The sequence below is a fragment of the Ursus americanus genome, chromosome 12, assembly GCF_024610735.1.
Source record: "Ursus americanus isolate L20-20 chromosome 12, mUrsAme1.1.p, whole genome shotgun sequence".
Lineage (NCBI taxonomy): Eukaryota > Metazoa > Chordata > Mammalia > Carnivora > Ursidae > Ursus > Ursus americanus.
The window spans coordinates 10,064,384-10,084,355 of NC_142138.1; the positions used below are offsets into that span (position 1 = coordinate 10,064,384).

Sequence of the window (19,972 nt, forward strand, 5' to 3'; positions counted from 1 at the left end):
TGCTTCTCCCTCTGCCTGCCACACCCACTGCTTGTGCTCTCTCTCAATCTCTCTCTCTCTGACAAATAAATAAATAAAATCTTTTAAAAATAAATAAAATAAAATAAAATAATAAAATATGTTTACTAGGTTGATACTGTCTACTGATTCTAAAGAAGTAAAAGCTCTGTGTCTACTTCTTTTCTGTAATATGTTTTAGAGTTTTTGTGCAATAAGAAACAAATATTTATTAAGAAAGAAAAACGATACTAAAATCCCTTTACAAGATTAACTGGACCAAATTATTCTCTTAAAAACTAAGGAGGGGCGCCTGTGTGGCTCAGTCATTGGGCATATGCCTTCGTCTCAGACGATGATCCCCAGGTCCTGGGATCGAACCCTTCTCCCTCTCCCATTCCACCTGCTTGTGTTCCCTCTCTCACTGTGTCCCTCTCTGTCAAATAAATAAATAAAATCTTAAAAAAAAAAAAAAAACTAAACTAAGGAAAATGGAGAACAAGAAGCTGACAAATAATCAAAAACTGACAGGGAAAGAGAGAGAGAGAAAGTAAGTTTAGAACTATGAAGTCTATGACAGGGTAAGGCTAAGGTCAATAAGCTATCTCTTTTAAGACAAACTGCAAATATTTTTGCGAGGTACTTATGATTCAGAAAATTTAAGATGACAACAGTAATAATCACAGCAGCAAGACTTTAGTAAGAAGTTACTGTAAACTAAGCACGTCTAAGCTGTGGCTTAGTCCATTTCATTCTCACAACAATCTTATCAAAAGGTAATATAAATACACATATACATACATAGCTATTTTACAGATGAAAAAACTGAAACATTAATACTTCAATAATTTGTCAAAGGATACAACCAATAAATGGCAGAACCAAAATCTGAGCCCAGAAAGTCTGGCTCTAGATCCTGAGCTCTTAATTTTTTACTTTTAACAAGAAAAGCAGTAAATAAAAAACAAGAAAATAATATTCCATATTGTACTACATGACCTAGGGCCTGGTTTAAAACTCTGTAATTTTAAAAAAAATTTATTTTAAGAAGTATTTTTACCTATATGAATGTCCATTTTACACCAGAAGCAATCCAAACAGACAAGGCAGATTTGAAAAACTTTTAATAGGTATGATTTGATTGATGAAAAATAAATGATTAGATTAGTTTAATATTAAGTGGGGAAAAAAATACTCAATGCATGCAGACGTTTTTCCCCAAGTTTCTCCCTAAATCATCCTTCATCAAATGACCTCCTAATGATTATAGGTTTTCTGTCTTTTTACACAAGGAATGCCCATAATATTCAAAGCTAACATTTTTAAATTACCCAAAAGGCAGTACTTTTTTAGATATCAACTTTAAATATACTTTTGATCTAATTACATATACTTTTGTAGCACACCTATTCAACAAATACATAAGTATATGTAATATAATGACTCATATATGCTATGAGTGTTAGTTTAACTTGGTCAGCCATATATAAACAACACATTGCATGCACCCTTAAAGAATTTTCTTTAGAAAGACAAATTAAAAAAGAAACTCACCACTTTTCTTTAAAATCCCAAGCACTTGTATCAGAAGATCTGGATGATTCATCTAAAAGATTTCAAATTAAATCAATATACTACTTTCATAGTTCAAGTTGCATATTTTAGAGAGAATTCAATTTCACTAAATATTTAAATAAAATCATGCTCTGTATCTTAAAATAATGAAAAAAGATTAGAGTTTTACTTTTATGTTAACAAATCTTATTCACAGAAGTAGAATCTAATAATGTAGTGCTATTATTCCAGCAATATTCCTAGAATTAGTAGTTATTAGTATGAGAAAAGATTCTGGAATTTCACAGCAAAATGAATGGAAAAGAAAGTTTACCAAATAACTGTTAAAGAGAAGTTGATGAGATAGGAAATTTAAGAGATACTGATACTGGCAGCATGGTCAGAAGGCTTAGATTAAACACTACTTCACAAGCTTGTCAAATACTTAGTTTAATATGTACTTTGCTGCTGTTTTAAAGTATTTAATAATTATATGCTAACTGCAAGTAAATGATATCAGATGAGAAATTAAAACATCAAATTTTCACCTAAATCGAACTGCTCTGAGTATTAAAATTATTCAAAAAAACTCAATAACACATGGCAACCGATCATATAAAATGTTTTATAGGTCAATAAATAAGTAATGTTAGCAGTGCAAGTTACTACTTATTTAAAAAGTACCCACAATGTACCAGACACACTACCCAAAAATTGTATATACAGCATCTCATGTAATATAAAGTTATTATCCCTGTTTTGGAAATTAAAAAACCAAGTCTCAGAAAGGTCCAGTAACTTCCTCATTGCAGCCAAGATTTGAACACAGATGTTTGATTTCAAAGCTCTTTTTTTCACTTTCTATACTGCTTACTACAAGAAATAACTATTCAACATAATCAAACATGTATAAGCATTTTCCTTTGTTTTTTACTGCATTCCTCTTTCTTTTTCCTCTCCTTTATTTCTTTATTCCACTTATGTATAACACCTAATAGTTTCCAAAAGCAACCTTTAAATATAATAGTAACAGTCTACAAACCAGAGTTTTACAGTCCCCTACACATTCTCTAAAAAGATAATCAATTAAAAAAATACCAGTACAAGTTAAGAATCACACAGAAAAAGGTTTTTCATATTACTTACCCTGGGAGGAAATTTTATATCTATATTAACATCACTATTTTTCAGAGCAAACTTAGTCAGAGATGAGCCATACAACCTAAGTGAACACTCTGGAAATAAAGGAAAAAATATCAAAGCATGAAACAGAGTGCAAACAGGGGAAAATTTAAAAAACAATGGTAGGAAAAATGCATATATTTTAATTCTGTGTCTTCCAGTTCTAGTTACAACATTTACAGAAGAATAACATCCTTCCTACCTGATCTAACAAAATAATAAAAATGTTTCTCAGTTTCGGGATTCAGGGACAAGAAAGGAAGAAATTACTTATAAAAGTCCAGTGTTTAAACAAAATTTTAGAATAGTTCATTTAGGAATGACTAGAATATGTTTTATATATATATATATCTCACCAGAGGACAAGTTGAAAAACAACATGATTGGAATTGTTCAGGCAGGCAGGTGCAGTTTCTTAGAAAATGTGAGTTCATACTCATTCGTATATATAAAAGTCTACTTTTCAAGTTCACAGAATGACTGAAAGTCAGTAAAATCATAAAAATTTCATTTCTATTCTTAAAATAGTAAATCATTTCTTTTTTTTAAAGCATCTTTTTTTGTTTTTAAGTTTTTTAAGTAATCTCTATACCCCACATGGGGCTCTAACCCACAACCCCAAGATCAAGAGTCACACGTTCTTCCAACTGAGCCAGTCAGGTGCCCCAATAGTAAATTATTTCTGTATATAATTTAAATTAGTATTCAATTTTTTTTATAGAAAACCAATTACAGAAATAATAAAGAGAAATGAAAATGTTTCCATTTTTAAATTTCAATTTTACATTCTTTCCTATAAATCTCACAATGGCTCTATATAAAACTATAATTTGTCAACTGCTCAATATCCCTTTGGTGGTCAGAAATAAGCCTTATTTAACAGACATGTATTTAAATTCAATATTAATGCAAAAAAAATAGGAAGGGCTAAGCAAATATAATCTTTACATAAATGTCTACAATAAACCTGGCACAACTCCCGCTTACACCAAAAACATAAACTTTCTATAAAGAAAGAGCAGAGTCAAAAAGAAATAAAAGTGCAAATTTTACTTCTAATGACCCCACTTAAATAAATAAATTTTTCCCCACTATCAGGCCAATAGGAATCTTATTCAGTGACTAGCTGGAATGTATATACTGAAAATAATATAACTAAAACATCCATTCAGAAGTCAAAGATACTGAAAAAATATTAAATATATGTCCTTTAAGAAATTTTCCTGCATTTTAAAAATCTTTTTCTCATTACAAAAATTACGCTATATCATAACTCCCCATTTTCCTTCCCTGAAATATTTCCCAAAAAAAATCACTTATAAAATAATTAAATTCATCAGCTTTTAAGATAGAGAAACAAAGAAAAAGGAAAACATTAAGAAATTTACACTAAGTTCAACAGGAAGCAAGGGGAAGAGTTGTATAATTTAAAAAATTAAGCATAAAGTGTATTTGTACCTGGTAAAAATGTGGTTATAACCTTTGACATTTCCTCCACAATTTCCTGACGGACTCTGAGGTCATCATCTGTTATTCCGTGTTCTTTTGCTAATTCAATAACTGCAACACTTAAAGCAGCCAAGTGGGCAGGGGTAGGAGGTGGCAGAGAACGAAGCTCACTTTCTTCCTGTTTTTCCTATTAGTGTAACATTTAACAACAACATAAAAATTTTTTCTATTTTAATATCCTTATATTTAGGATAGAAAGACTATACAAATGTATTAACTCAACAAATATTCACCTTCTGTGTGCCTGATTCAAGACAACTAGGATATGGAAGTGAACAAGACAGAAATCCCTGCCTTCGTAAGTACTGAAAAATTGAGGGGTACTTTGGGGGCAGGTTCCTATTAAACATTAAAAAAATAAAATTTGTTCTACTTTACTGTCTGCATAAATTCTGAAATGCTACATCAAAGCGAAAATATTTTAAGTACAACACTTAGCTGATAATTTTGCAGATAATTTTGTAACAGCAAAGAGACTGTTTTAGATATAGTAGAAAGTCTTGAATCCTCTCTGATCTGCATATTAAATGGTCACAGGACAACATCCTAGACACTGTCATCACATCTGTTATACTGCCTACCATTTACAACTGATTTCTGTCATTCCATCTAATGCGAAGCGAAATGTTTCTCAAACCACTGATTCTACTAAAAGTCTGAAAGCCAATTTAAACCCAAAAGCTAAAGAGGGACCAACTATATTATTTTTAAAGATTAATATTTTATTCTGATTTAAAAAAAAACATGCTAATTGGAAAAGCTACATAAAATAGAGGAAAATACAAAGAAAATCATCCACGATCTAACATCATACTATTTCCTGAACTTTTTTTTTTAAAGATTTTATTCATTTATTTGAGAGAGAGAACAGGAGAGGGGGAAAGGCAGAGGGAGAAAGAGACTCCCCAGAACCCAAGGTGGGGCTCAATCCTAGGACCCTGAGATCATGACCTGAGCCAAAATCAAAAGTCGGACACTTAACCACTGAGCCAGCACCCCTTTTTTATTTTTTTATCATAACGGAGACCATACCATTTCTTTAATGTTATAATGGCATTTTCTATCATCACATTTTAGTAAAGAAACTTTCTCTTATTTTTTGAGACATGTAGCTCCCAACAGATCTAAAAATCAAAAGTAGTTTATTCTCTCTTCTCTACCCCCCACAATATAGTTAAACAAAGACTTTGGTCTATTTCTAATTTTATTCATTGCTGCCATATTCAGTCTCAACACAAGTAAAGTTTACCTAAGATACAGAAAATCAAACATAGGGGGTAAGACAACTTCATTTTTATAAGTTTCTATGAGTATTTCTGCAATCTTAAACATAATCTAAATCTTGGGTGGGGGTCTAAAAGTTTTCAGGTCCATTTTTTTAGGATTCATCCAAGGTATTAACAGCTACACACTTAATTAAAAAAAATAATATAAGACTAACATGCAACACAACTATTTTATATATGCAGAAACACTAAAAAATGCTCTGAATTATATTGCTAGATTGTCATGGAAATAAAAAGATAAAAGACAATCAATGAATATATTCCTCTACCTACGCTATTAATAAACCTATCCTACTTCCTTTAGGATACCGTTCCATCAAAAGTCTCACTGATATCCTCCTATCATTGATCATCCTCATATATCCTGTCATAGTATGATCAATGAATTCCCGTCCTATGTAACTTAATTCTAGTTAGAGAAAATTGACAACAGATAAATAAATGTATACTATCACATCAGGCAAAGCTATGAAGAAATTCAAAGAGGGTAAGACTACAGACTGATGGGCAAGAGTTATTATTTTAGAATAGAGAGGACAAAAAAGGTCCCTCTACACAGGTAATGTTTAGCAGAAATCTAAAAATGAAAGAGAGAGATTTAAATTTCTTGGGGAAGAACAGTCCAGATATAGAAAACAGTAAATGCAGAGACTTGGAGGCAAGAAGGTACCTACTGTTATTTGAAGAGATCAGTCTGGCTAAAGGGTTAACAAAGGGGTGGCTGGAAGACAATGAGGTTGAAAAGTTAACTAGAAGCCAAATACTGTATGACCTTATGAAACTTGATAAGGACTTACATTTTCTTCCAAGTGGGGAAGCCAAAGAAGGGCTATGAGCGGGAAGTAACATGATATGACAAATTTTAAAAGAGCAATCCTGGCTGATAAATGAAGAATAATAGACTGTACAGGGGCAGGAAGGAGGACTAAGTTGGAAATAGTCCAGGTGAGAGATGGTGGTAGCATAGACTAAAAAGAAAGAGTAGGAGTGCCTGGCTGGCTCAGTCAATAGAGCATGCGACTGTTGATCTCAAGGTCATAAGTTTGAGCCCCACACTGGGCGTAGAGATTACAAAAAAAAAAAACCACCAAACAGAAAAATCAGAGCGTGTGACAAATGACTAAATTTGGAATACATAATGTTTTTGAAGGTAAATTCTATAGAATTGTTAATGGTTTGAATGTGGGGTGTAAATGAGACAGATAAATCAAAGGTGTTATGTCCTAAGCAACTAAGTAAATAAATGGTGATGTGTTCTGCTGAGATGAGGTAAGTTCTGGAAAGAATTAGTTTAGGCTAGGTAAACGTGCCCAAGAAGCAACAGTCTCCTAATGAGTCTCCTATTTCCTGCCTCTGACCCTTCATCCTATTCCCCTTACTTCCACCAGTTAGTCTCCTACTTTAAAACTTTCAATAAGTCCTCAACAGAATACCAACAAACAAAATTGGGCAAAATATTAAACACATGACAAGTGCAATTTATTCCTGGAATGCAAGAATGGTTCAACATACAATAATAAATCAATGTAATCACCACCTTAACAAAATGAGAGGAAAAAAATGACTTGATCATCTTGATCAATGCATAAAAAGCATTTGACAAAATTCAACACTCTTTTGTGGTAAACAAAAAACAAAAGAAACACTCAACAAACTAGGAATAAAAAGAAACTACCTCAACATAATGAAGATCTATTTGAAAAACCCACAGCTAACATTATACTCAGTGGTTAAAGGCTGAAAGCTTTTTCTCTAAGATGAGTAACAAGTCAAGAATGCCCATTTCACCACTTCTATTCAACATATTAGAAGTGTTAGCCAGAAAAAGAAATAAAAGGCAACTAACGTGGACAGGAAGAAATAAAATTATCTTTATTCACAGACAATAATCTAATATGTAAAACACCCTAAAGATGCCACACACAAAAACTGTTAGAACTAATGAACAAGTTCAGTAAAGTAGCAGAATACAAATCAACACCAAAAAATCAGTTGCATTTCTATACACTTACAACAATCTGAAAAGGAAATTAAGAAAACAATTCCATTAAAAACAGCCCCAGAGGGGTGCCTGGGTGGCACAGCAGTTAAGCGTCTGCCTTCGGCTCAGGGCGTGATCCCAGCGCTGCGGGATCGAGCCCCACATCAGGCTCCTCTGCTGTGAGCCTGCTTCTCCCTCTCCCACTCCCCCTGCTGTGTTCCTCTCTCGCTGGCTGTCTCTCTCTCTGCCGAATAAATAAATAAAATCTTAAAAAAAAAAAAAAAAAAAACAGCCCCAGAAAGAATAAAATACTTAGAAATTAGCTTAAAGAGATGAATAACTTGTACACTGAAAACAACAAAACACCACTTAAAGAAATGAAAGAAGACATGAATAAACAGAAAAACATCCCATGTTCATGGATTGGCAGGCTTAATACTGTTAAGATGTCAACACTATTCAAAGCAATCTACAGATTCAATGTAATCCCATCAAAATCCCTTTGAATTTTTGGCAGAAATAGGAAAACTGATCCTAAAGTTCACATGGAATCTCAAGGGACCCAAAATAACCAAAACAATCTTGAAAAAGAACAGAGTTAGAAAGTCACATTTCCTGATTTTGAAACTTACTATGCAAAGCCACAGTAATCAAGACAGTATGGTACTGGCATAAACACAGATGTACAGGCCAACAGTATAAAACACATAACCAAGAAATAGATACTTATATATATGGTCAAATGATTTTTAATAAGGGTGTCAAAACCATCCAACGGCAAATGGGCTGTCAAATTTTTCAACAAATGGTGCTAGGAAAACTGGATACCCATATGCGAAATGGACCCTTTTCTTACACCATATACAAAAAGTAACTCAAAATGGTTCAAAGACCTAAATGTAGAGAAAAATTATAAAACTCTTAGAAGAAAACAGAAGAAAAAAGCTTCATGACACTAGATTTGGCAATGATTTCTTGGGTATGAAACAAACAAAAAAACCATAGACAACAAAAGAAAAATCAGACGAATTGGAATTTATGAAAATTAAACTTCTGGGGGACCCTGGGTGGTTCGGTTGGTTAAGCATCCAACTCAGATCATGATCTCAGGGTTATGGATCAAGGCCCACAATAGGCTCTGAGCTCAGCTCAGAGTCTGCTTGAGATTCTCTCTTTCCCTCTGCCCCTTCCCCTACTCAGCCTTGCTCATGCTCCCCACTCTCTAATAATAAACAAATAAAATCTTTAAAAAAAAAAGGATTAAACACCTGTACATCAAACAACACTATTAACAGAGTAAAAAGGTAACCCACAGAATAGGAGAAAATATTTGCAAATTGCATATACAATAAGGGATTAATATCCAGAACATACAAAGAAGTCCTCTAAAACTGAACAAGAAAACCCAATTCAAAAGTGGTCAAAGGACTTGAAAAGACAGTTCTCCCAAGAACATTTGCAAATGGGCAGTAAGTAACTGAAAAGGTATTCAACCTCACTAATCACTGGGAAGATGCAAATCAAAAGGACAATAAGATACCAATTCACATTAAGATAACTATTATCAAAATAAAACGAAAGAGAAAAATCCAACAGCTTTATAAATGTGGAGAAACTGAACCCTTGTGCATTGCTAGTGGGAATATAAAACGACGTAGCCACGGAGGAAAATACCATGGCAATTCCTCAAACAATTTAACATATATTTACCATTTGGTCCAGCAATTCCACTTCTGGGTTTATATACAAAAGAAATAAAAGCAGAAAATTGAACAAGAACTTCCGCTACCAATGTTGATACCAACATCATTCACAATACCCAAAAAGTAGAAACAACCTAAATATGCAGGGATGGATGGATGAATGGACATACAAAACATGGTATATACATAAGATGAGCTATTATTCAACATTAAAAGGCAGGAAATTCTGGTACATAATATAATATGGTTGAACTCTTGATCTTAGCTCAGGTCTTGATCTCAGGATCTTGAGTTCAAGCCCCACGTTGGGACTCCACACTCAGAGTGGAGCCTACTTTAAAAAAAGGCTTTTTCAGCATCACTGAAATGATTTTTTGGTTTGTTAATATGATAAATGACTTTGATTGGTTTTCTAAACCAACACTGCACTCCTGTAATAAAGCCCCACTTGATCATAATGTATTTCGTCCTTAATTTTATTGTTAGATTCAATTTGCTAAAATAACGTATAGGATTTTTGCATTAAAATTCATGAGAAATATAATCTGAAGTTTTCTTTCATTGCAATATCTTTTTCTGGTTTTGGTATCTGGGTAATGTGGGGCTCACGGACTGAAATTAGGAAGCATTCCTCCTCTTCAGTGTCTTGGAATATGTGTAGAACTGGTACATATTACCAATTATTCCAGAGCTCAAAAGTGACCTTTTCTTTTTTCTCAAGTTCTTTTTTTCTCTTTCCATTTCATTTTGGATGGTTTCCATTGCTGTATGTTCAAGTTCACTAACCTTTTCTTTTGTAAGGACTGATCTGCCATTAGTCCTACTCAGTGTATTTTTCATCTTAGACACTACAGTTTTCATTCCTGTAAGTTCAATTTTAATCTTTTCTATATCTTCCATGTTGCTATTTAATTTTTGGAATATCGGGAATATACTTAACGGCCTTGATGTCCCCCTCTGCTAATTTTCTCTTGTCAACTCAAGGTAGTTTTGATTGGCTGATTTTTCTCCTCATCGTGGTACGTATTTTCCTGCTTTGTTGTATGCCTTACAATCTTTGAATGCCAGACAATGTGAACTTTTTTGTGGTGATAGATATTTTGTATTTCTATAAATATCCTCAAACTTTGTAACAACATTAAACCCTGGAAACTGTCCTTTTGGGTCTTGCCTTTAAAATTCTTTAGTTGGGGGGAGTCTGGGTGACTCAATCAGTTAAGCATTTGCCTTTGGCTCAGGTCATGATCTCAGGGTCCTGGGATCGGGCCCTATGTCAGCCTCCTTGCTCAGCAGGGAGTTTGCTTATCCCGCTCCCTCTGCCCCTCTTCCCCTCTGCACTCATGCTCTCTCTCTCTCTCTCAAATAAATAAAATTTTTTATAAAATTTTCAAAAAAAAAATCTTTAGTTGGGATCAGACTGCATTTAGTTTCTATATATTCCCCACTCCTGAAACAAGATCCTTCTGGGTACTCTACCCAATGCCCATGAAGTATGCAGTTTTCCAGTCTGGATAGTGGGAAGGTACTATTCTCAGGCCTATGTAAGCATCAAGCACTATTCTAATTCCTTCAGATGATTCTTTCCCTGGCTTCACGCAGCTTTCTCACATGCATGTACCAATCAGTACTGTGCTGAATACTCTGAGGGGGCTGTCTTTGTATCTATGATTTCTTTCTATATAGCTTCCTCTTTTTTGTTATTCTGTCCTACAAACTCTAGCCACCCTGAAGTCCCTGGACTGAAGTTTATCTCCTCAACTCTGGGAGTATACTGGGGTCCCGATAATGCAGTATGGAAACTCTCTCAAACTAGAGTAATCGTTGGGCTAATCTCATTATTTTTCCATTCACTGCCTGAAAACCATTGTTAGCTATTTTTATCCTTTTTTTTCCTTTGGTTTATGCAAGAGTAAGGTAAATCTAGTCCTTATTAATACAACTTCAACAAAAGCAGCGATCTAATACAGCTGCTTTTAAGTTTTTTTCTTAGTTTTTTTGTAATGTCCTAAAATTTCCTTATAATGTGTATGATGTCTGTTGGCTTTCTTTTTAAGTTTCTTGTTTCAAATTCCCTGAGCTCCTGAAATTAATGATTAGCATCACACCCATTTCTTGAAATTACTGTTATTATCTCATAAACTAACAACTTTGTCTTTGTTCTTATTAAATCTTCTGAAGCTCTAATTTAATCAAAATAATATGCTGATAAAATTTTTAATTCTTTTCCTTCTGAGTTTCTGATTTTCTTCAATGCATTCATTTTTCCAAAAAAGACATACTGAGACAGTCAGACACTGTCCTAAGCAATACAGAAACAAAAATAAGTAAGAAATGAAACCTGCCCTCCAGAATATTGGATATTGAAGTCTAGAAGAGGAGAGAAAGCAGACATGCACAACACAATATATCCGGTTTTCTGATCAAGCAGTTCTGCAAGCACAGAGAAGGAATACCTAATCCAGGCTTGTTGGGAAGGTCAGGTAAAAGAGTATTTCTCAGAGAAAATACACAAACAGACACTTAGACATAAGTAGAAGATTATGTAGTATTATTATTACCATTTTGAGGGGTGCTGAGGTGGCATAGTCGGTTGAGCATCCAAATCTCAGTTCTGGCTCAGGTTGTGATCTCAGGGTCGTGGGATACAGCTCTGCACTCAGCACAGAGTCTGCTTGGGATTCTCTCTCCCTCTCCCTCTGCCCCTCCCACTTGTGCTCTCTCTAAAATAAATACATCTTTTATATATATATATATATATATATATATATATATATATATATATATACACACACACACACACACATATATATACACACACACACACACAGCCACTTTGAAAAGAAAAACTTAAATAGCTAAAATACTAATAATTTTTTTAAAAAAACATTATTCATATCTATGTCTATGAAAATGTTCTAATAAAAATAACTGAAACATTATGAATTCCTGAAGTCTAAAGATTATAAGGCCCTGCATGGTCTGGACTTCTCTAGCTTCATCTCACATCATTTTCCTCCTATCTCAATTTGCCCCAGTCATACTAGACTCTTTCTGTTGCTCATATGCTGTGTCATCATTCACCTTTTTGCCTTTTTTTTTTTTTAAAGATCTATCTACTCATTTTGAGAGAGCGCACATGCACAAGTGGGGTGAGGGGCAGAGGGAAAGAATTTCAAGCAGATTCTGCTTGCGCAGAACTGACTCACGCTCAATCCTACAACCTATGAGATCATGACCTGAGCTGAAACTAAGAGTCAGACGCTCAACTGACTGAGCCACCCAGGCACCCCCTTTTTGCCTTAATTTTAAACTATTACTTCAAAGTTCAACTCAAATGTCACTTTCTCAGAGAAATGTCCCTGTTGCAAGTTAAGTAAAATATCCTTGTACACTTCCTTAGTACCACATCTCTCCCTTTAATAGAACTCATTATATACACTTAAATTCTTTTTCAGTGTATGCCTCTTCACCAACACTTTAGAAATTCTGAGGGTAGGAACCACAACTATCTTATTCACCACTGTCTACACCTAGCACATAAAAACTCAATAAATATCAGTTGGACTGATTGTATTTGACAGTTTCTTTTTTTTAATTAAAATTTTAAGTATCTCACCCAGAACGGGGCTCAAACTTACAACCCAGAGATCAAGATCACATGTTCTACCAACTGAGCCGTCCAGGCACCCCTATCTGACAGTTTTAAATTTAAGAATCAACATACTTTAGTAGGAACAGAGAGATCTCTGAAAAAGGTTCCCCTCCTAACCACCTAAGATAAGAAGGGGAATCAATCACAGCTTTTAATGCTATCACTTCAGTTACTAATGTAAGACAGGACAAATAACCCATTTTTAGTTTCACAGATAAATATCTGATATAGTTTTACCATTCAAAAATTAAAACATTTTGTGAAAAGAACTCACCAAAATATTTTTCTTATGTCGTTTCTCCTTTATATGTTTATGAGCTCCCTGGATGTTTTCAATGTGAATTAAGCAAAGCTTGCATAGATATCGGCAATTAGTATATTCTGGTGAGCGCTGAAAAGTTAAAAAATTCATTTTTTCAGAAAATAGAGAAGCAAATATTTGACTATATATGTGAATGATACAATTACATAAATAAAAGAAGCAAAAATAAGCATTAAAAGAAAAAAATTTTAATAAACAAATCAGTACTTACAGCCCCAAAGGATAGTTGTCCTTTTCAAAATAGTCATCACAAGAGATCATCTACTCATTTCAAACAACACCATGATAATGCTAAATGTTTGGTACTTATCTAATATAATACAGTCTTTAGAATCTAATGTAGAAGAAAGGCAGTCTTATTACTTAGTCTTATTCTAATGCTCTCCCCAAAATCAGTTTCAAACTTTGTTTACTATAAAAACTAAAATCCACCCTCAAATAGGAGATTTCAAAAGAAAATGAGTTGAGAATATGGAAGAAAATTCCAAAAGCTGAGTTCTGAAAACATTCCACTCAATCACAATCTCATGGGAATAAATGGATAATCTCTTGAAGTAGCTATTCTAAAGGGAACAATTCTGACACACAAAAATTATCATAGTACTTTAGTCATACTTTATAAATCTGTTCTTGAATTAATAAAAAAAACTTACTAATTCCAAAGTACCTGTTATGTGCTAGGCACTATGTTAGGTGCTTCATATACAATTTGTCATTTTAATACCTCTAATAATCCAAATACACTGCTATTATCTTCATTCTCTATATGTGAAAACAAAAGCTCATACAGCCTGTAACTTTCACAAGGATATAATATTAAGTAGGAGATGCTGAATTTAAATTCATGTATATCTGAATCCAAAGCCAACTCTACGCATATGATTACACAATGAAAAATTACAAAAACACAATAAATACACATTGAATTTTAAAACATTATTTCTAGTGCCTTACACTGCAATTTCTGAAATTACAGCAATGCTTAAATTTTTATTTCAGATTGATCTTCAATAGCCTGCAACTCCTGACAAAGAGATTCTCTAATTTCATAGTATTATGATTTTCTTTAAACGGAAACCTGCCCCAAACTAACAAAAGTCCTATCACGGACTAAAAATAAATATAGCCATCATTTACAAAGTATGTATAACCTTACAACCTTATAATGATTCCCCATTTTACTGGCAAGGAACTAAATCTCAAAAATTAAATACTTTTTCCAAGACAACAAGCAAAAAGGAAAATTCAGTTCAATCCAGTCATTTCAATTTGTAGTATAAAAATTCTTTCACCATTTGCAACGACATGGATGGAGCTAGAGAATAGTACACTAAGTGAAATAGGTCAGTCAAAGAAAGACAAATATCATATGATTTCACTCATATGTGGAACTTAAGAAACAAAACAAATGAGCAAAGGGGAAAAAAAAGAAAGAGAGGCAAACCAAGAAACCAAATTTATCAAGAGAACCAACTGACGGGTACCAGAAGATAGGTGGATGAGGGGATGGGTTAAATAGGTGATGGGGATCAAGGAGTGCACTTGTTGTGATGAGCACCTGGTGGTGTACAGAAGTGTTGAATCGCTCTATTGTACACCTGAAACTAATATTACACTGTATATTAACTAACTGGAATTTAAATAAAAACTTAAGAACAAAAGACCATAAAAAACTTTCAAATCTGTCCTTACTGGGGAATGAATTAAGCCCTCGCAGAGACTCCTACGTCTTAGTTTCTAACAACTAGTACTTAATTCCCTAAATATTTTCTGAGCTTATACTGTATGTCAAATATTTGTCTAGAAAGTAGGGATATATAGCATAAACAAAACAAACCAAAGTCTGTCCTCACAATTTACTTCTAGTATACAGAGACATGTAATAAATAAACAAATGGCACAAATAAATTGGAATATGGTGCAGGGGTCCTAAATACTTTTTTTTTTTTTAAGATTTTTATTTATTTATTTATTTATTTATTTATTTATTTATTTATTTATTTATTTGACAGGGAATGAGACAGCGAGAGAGGGAACACAAGCAGGGGGAATGGGAAAGGGAGAAGCAGGCTTCCCTCTGAGCAAGGAGGCCAATGAGGGACTCGATCCCAGGACTCTGGGATCATGACCTGAGCCGAAGGCAAACGCTTAACGACTGAGCCACCCAGGCTCCCATGCTAACTACTTTTTAAAAAAGGATCATCACTTAAGACCTTACTGATAAAATAACTTAAAGGAAGTGAAGGATTGAGCTATGTGGGTATTTGGGAAGAACATTCCAAGTTGAAGTAAATGTTAATGCTAAGGCCCTGAGGCAGGAATATGATAGCATGTTTGAGAAACTGCAAAAAGCCTAATATATGACTGGCAATGAGTGGTAATGAGGGCCAGGTCAGAGGGCCCCTTAAAAGGATTCTGGTTTTTATTCCAAGTGTGAGGGGAAGACACTGAAGGTCTTCGAGCAGAGAATTAAGTTTTAATCTATATTTTTAAAGGATCGCTTGCCTTCCTAATTCCTTTAAGAACAGAAGCAGGAAGAGCTTATTGCCATTATGAGCATACTGCAATGATCTAGAAAAGAGATGATGCTGTTGGCTTGGTTCGAGAACAGTGAAAGTGGCAAGGGTCAGATTCAGGAGTTGAAAATGTAAATACAGAGGGGCGCCTGGGTGGCACAGCGGTTAAGCGTCTGCCTTCGGCTCAGGGCGTGATCCCAACGTTATGGGATCGAGCCCCACATCAGGCTCCTCCGCTATGAGCCTGCTTCTTCCTCTCCCACTCCCCCTGCTTGTGTTCCCTCTCTCGCTGGCTGTCTCTATCTCTGTAGAATAAATAAATAAAATCTTTAAAAAAAAAAAGAAAAGAAAAGAAAATGTAAATACAGAACACCTAAAGCTATGAATATTGACAAGGTCGCTAAAGGAGTTAAGAAATCGCTCATCATATTAAGTTTTTCAATTGTAAAATATTAGCAGACCAGGACCTGTCTGGATTCTTTTCGTAAGAAAAGTCTTTTTTAACATGAATGGGGAGTCAGAAGGCTTGAGATGACATCTCAATTGACCTTGGATTAAATCTCTAACAGTGAAAACTGCTTCTATAATCTTAAAATGAAATAACAAAATTGCTCTACCTGGTAAAATAATTCAATTCTACAAGTAGCTGATCTTTACTACTTAATACACACCAGACACTATACAAAGAACTTTTACTTATATTATCGTATTTATTCCTCATAACAGTCAATGAGCTAGGTGTTTTTATTAACTTGATTTTAATGATGAAGTATTTGAGGTTTAAAGAGGTTTAAATAACTTACCTGTTATCCAACCTATAAGTGGCAAAAGTAGACCCAGTGACTCCAAAATCTATACACTTAGCCACTAAGCAAACTACCTCTGATCATTAACCAACCACTACATGCAAGGTACTATATTAAGCACAACAGCAAATAGGACAAAAATGTTCTCACAACATCATGAAGCTTCTAGGTTGACAGAAGAGACACATGAAAAATGTTTTAAAATTCCCATTATATAGTTATATTTTATTTTAGTATTAAACACACACATTAATAAACCTTCTTTAAAGTTTCTGCAGACCAGCTAGAATAAATATTGCTGGGCATGGAAATTCTAAGTATTTCCTAGTCAATATTTAACACTAACTATAGGGAAATTTACCCTTCTGATCTAAAAGCTTGGATTCATTCCTTCTTTGGTACAGTTTAAAAATCTACATCTTTACTCATCAATCAGATACTCTTATGGGTACACTGTGAACCCAAGGACTGATAAAATCAAAAGCAAGTAGTTAAGAATATTCTTAATGAACGTCTAAAGTTGATAAAGAAAAATGTTAATTAAGAGTACACTAAATTGAAAATAAGAGGTTTTGGAAAACATGAGAAACAAAGAAGTGCCAGAAAGAAAAGAGATTACAGACATCTATGCTTGTACTGGCACACTCATTTTATATCATTGCTGCTTAAATTCAAATAAATTCAAAGAGCAAAATGTCTTCCATGCTTCTAAGCTTTTCTTTTACCCCGGCCATTCTTTCCTACCACCATCAAAACCACCCTTATCCATTCTACCCTAATTTCTTTCATCCCCCAAGAATGATCTTTCCTGCTTCATATCCTATCCCATCCAGTCCCCTACTTATTTTTCTTAAAACACATTTTTCCCATTTCCTTTATATAACATGCCATATAACTCACCTGCACCAGACTTCCCCAATTCACCTAGTCTACTCCTACAGCTACTCCTTCTGACTCAGTTCCAATGTCACCTCCTCTAAAGCATTCTCCAAACTTATGCCTCTATACCCCCACTCAACTTGGCCACTCTTTTGTCTAAGATTTCAAACAACAGTATTACTATTACTATTATTTGCTTACATGTTTTTCCCTAATTAGCAAACTCCTAGAAAAGGAGTAACATGTTTTTAAAAATGCCACACATGCCCCAATTCAACTTCATGGCCCATGAAAAGCACCCAATATTTATCTTAACACACAGATCCAGAATAGCTACTAATTCCAGACTTAGGGAAGAGAAAGTGAGGAAAGAGAGAACTAAGTAAAAGAGCAAACTGCAAAAAAGACTTCCTTCTAACTAGGATCTTGGGAGACTAGCTATACAATCTAAATTCTCTTCTACATTATGGGCCTCTACCCTTTAATATTTCTTTCTATTTTCATAGGGTGACTACTCTGTTTTAAGTTCTATTTATATCTCAGGATTGCCTCTTCAATTTAGATATGACCTCACTTTTCTAAACTACAAAATTATGCCATTTCTTTCTTTCCTTATTTATCAAGAATGATGACCTATATTTCCTTTAATACATGCTCACAAATATCCCAATCTGTGAACAGACTGATTGATGATTCTTTCCTTCTATATCTAGCAATGTTTTTATTAAGGCTAGGAATATGTATTTCTAGGTTAAGAATTTAATTAGTACACAGGAACAAGATACTAATGGCTAGAACAATTCCTAATACATAGGAGATATTCAGTAAATATGGAAGACAAAAGAGGAAAGGGGAGGAGCAAGCTAAGGAGAAAGTGCAGTATATCATACAACATTTGCTAATTAATTTGTCATTCCAAATGGACTGTCCACTTCTAATTCACCAACTGCCACTTTCATCAACATAACCCAGTGCCCAGCATAGTACCTAGAATATAACAAGCACTCAGTATCTCTTGATGACTGAATAAATCAGAGGTCAGCAAACTTCTGTAAAGGGACAAAGTAGTATTTTGGTAAATATCTTATGCTTTGGTGAAGAGTAAATATTTTATGCTTTGCAAGCTATAATGCTCTCTGAAGCAACTACTCAATTCAAAGCTGCCATGGTAGCATGAAAGCAGCCATAGACAACAGGTAAACAAATGGCTATATACCGATACAATTTGGCTTACAAAGACAAGGGACTAGGCTTATTTTACACATTTTAAAAACTCAAAGCACATAAACAAAAGGCAAAAACAAGAGGGTAGGCCATAGTTTGCTGACCCCTGGAATGAATGAACAAAGTCAGACTCACAGATGTAAGGATTTGCTGAACAATGGGAGAGAAGAAAAGAAAGATGGAGAGAAGAAAGGAAAGAGGGAAGTTAGGAAAAATGAATGCTATCTCTTCCTTAGCAATAAAAGAAGATAAATAAAAAGAGCTGTGCTTGGCAAAGAAAAGTTATGAAACATGCATCTTCCTCCAAATAACTAAAACGACATAATATACTTTTTCAAGTCGAAAGATGTGATCTCTTTCTAAGCGTTCTTCTGCTTGTTTCAAGCCTAGCCTCTGCTCAGGTGTCAGTGCAGATTCATCTATCACAGTAGCATTTTCTAAATACTCCATCTCTGAAGAATTTTCTTTATTAGAGTCATCATTCTTCATTTTACCTAGAAAAGGAAGCAATCAGTTACCATCAAAAGAACAGATAAAAAAAATTTTGATGGAAAACAGACATTCAATTTATACACATACAAGAAAAATATTCTTTCCTTACACTTTCCTTAGCTGTGCAAGTTGGTATACTTTTGTAAAATACAAGTAAGAGATATACATGGTATCAGAAGTAACAAAGAAAAAGCTATTTCATGGGTCAAATGCCTATCTTGTTCTTCCAACCTATCAAGAGACAAATACGACTGAGACTCACTACACCAGGCTAACACAACATAACCATCTTGTGTTGATAAAAAGTGTGATAAAAAGCTATTTTAAGTCTCAAAGATTAGTCACTAAAGTCATTTTAATGACTTCATCACTATTCACTAGCAGCTAAAATAACATATATCCTCTAGACCACAAACCCACACCAAGCTCCTCCCTCTTTGCTTTCACTGAACTCATGGATATCCCTACCACATCAAAATTTTTTCTTTGATTCTCTGCCTCCTAACTAGATTACAATCTCTTCAAGGCATAGACTGTGTGCTATCATCTTCTCACTTCCAGCACCTAGTATTATACACCTGGCATACAGTAGGTTCCACTATCAGTGTTATTTTTTAAAATACAAATTGAATCATATTATTCTCTTGCTTAAAATACTTAAAAGGCTTTCAAAGAGTTCAGGATAAAGTTTAAACTCTCTAGCATATTACATGCCATGAAGGCAGGAGACAGAACAATAATTTCAAGTTGTAATCAGTGCTATAAAGGAAAAAAGCAAGTAACTCAGAAGGAGACTAACTTTAGACATGAGAATCAAGGAAGACTTCTCTCAGATTTTAAATCTAGACCTTAAGAAAGAGAGCTAAGGT

The 19,972-nt window shown here is 34.1% G+C and overlaps 1 protein-coding gene across 15 annotated transcripts in view; it reads right to left on the bottom strand.

The window, feature by feature from the left end:
- TUT4 (terminal uridylyl transferase 4) overlaps positions 1-19,972 on the bottom strand; it is a 130,331-nt gene that overhangs the window by 68,250 nt on the left and 42,109 nt on the right. For all 15 annotated transcript variants that reach the window (XM_045799537.2, XM_045799536.2, XM_045799535.2 and 12 more), the window contains 5 exons: positions 18,942-19,105; positions 13,139-13,255; positions 4,192-4,369; positions 2,698-2,786; positions 1,552-1,603 (listed from right to left, as the gene is read on the bottom strand). In XM_045799537.2, the coding sequence (XP_045655493.2) occupies positions 1,552-1,603; positions 2,698-2,786; positions 4,192-4,369; positions 13,139-13,255; positions 18,942-19,105 (600 nt within the window). The remainder of the gene's footprint in view (positions 1-1,551; positions 1,604-2,697; positions 2,787-4,191; positions 4,370-13,138; positions 13,256-18,941; positions 19,106-19,972) is intronic.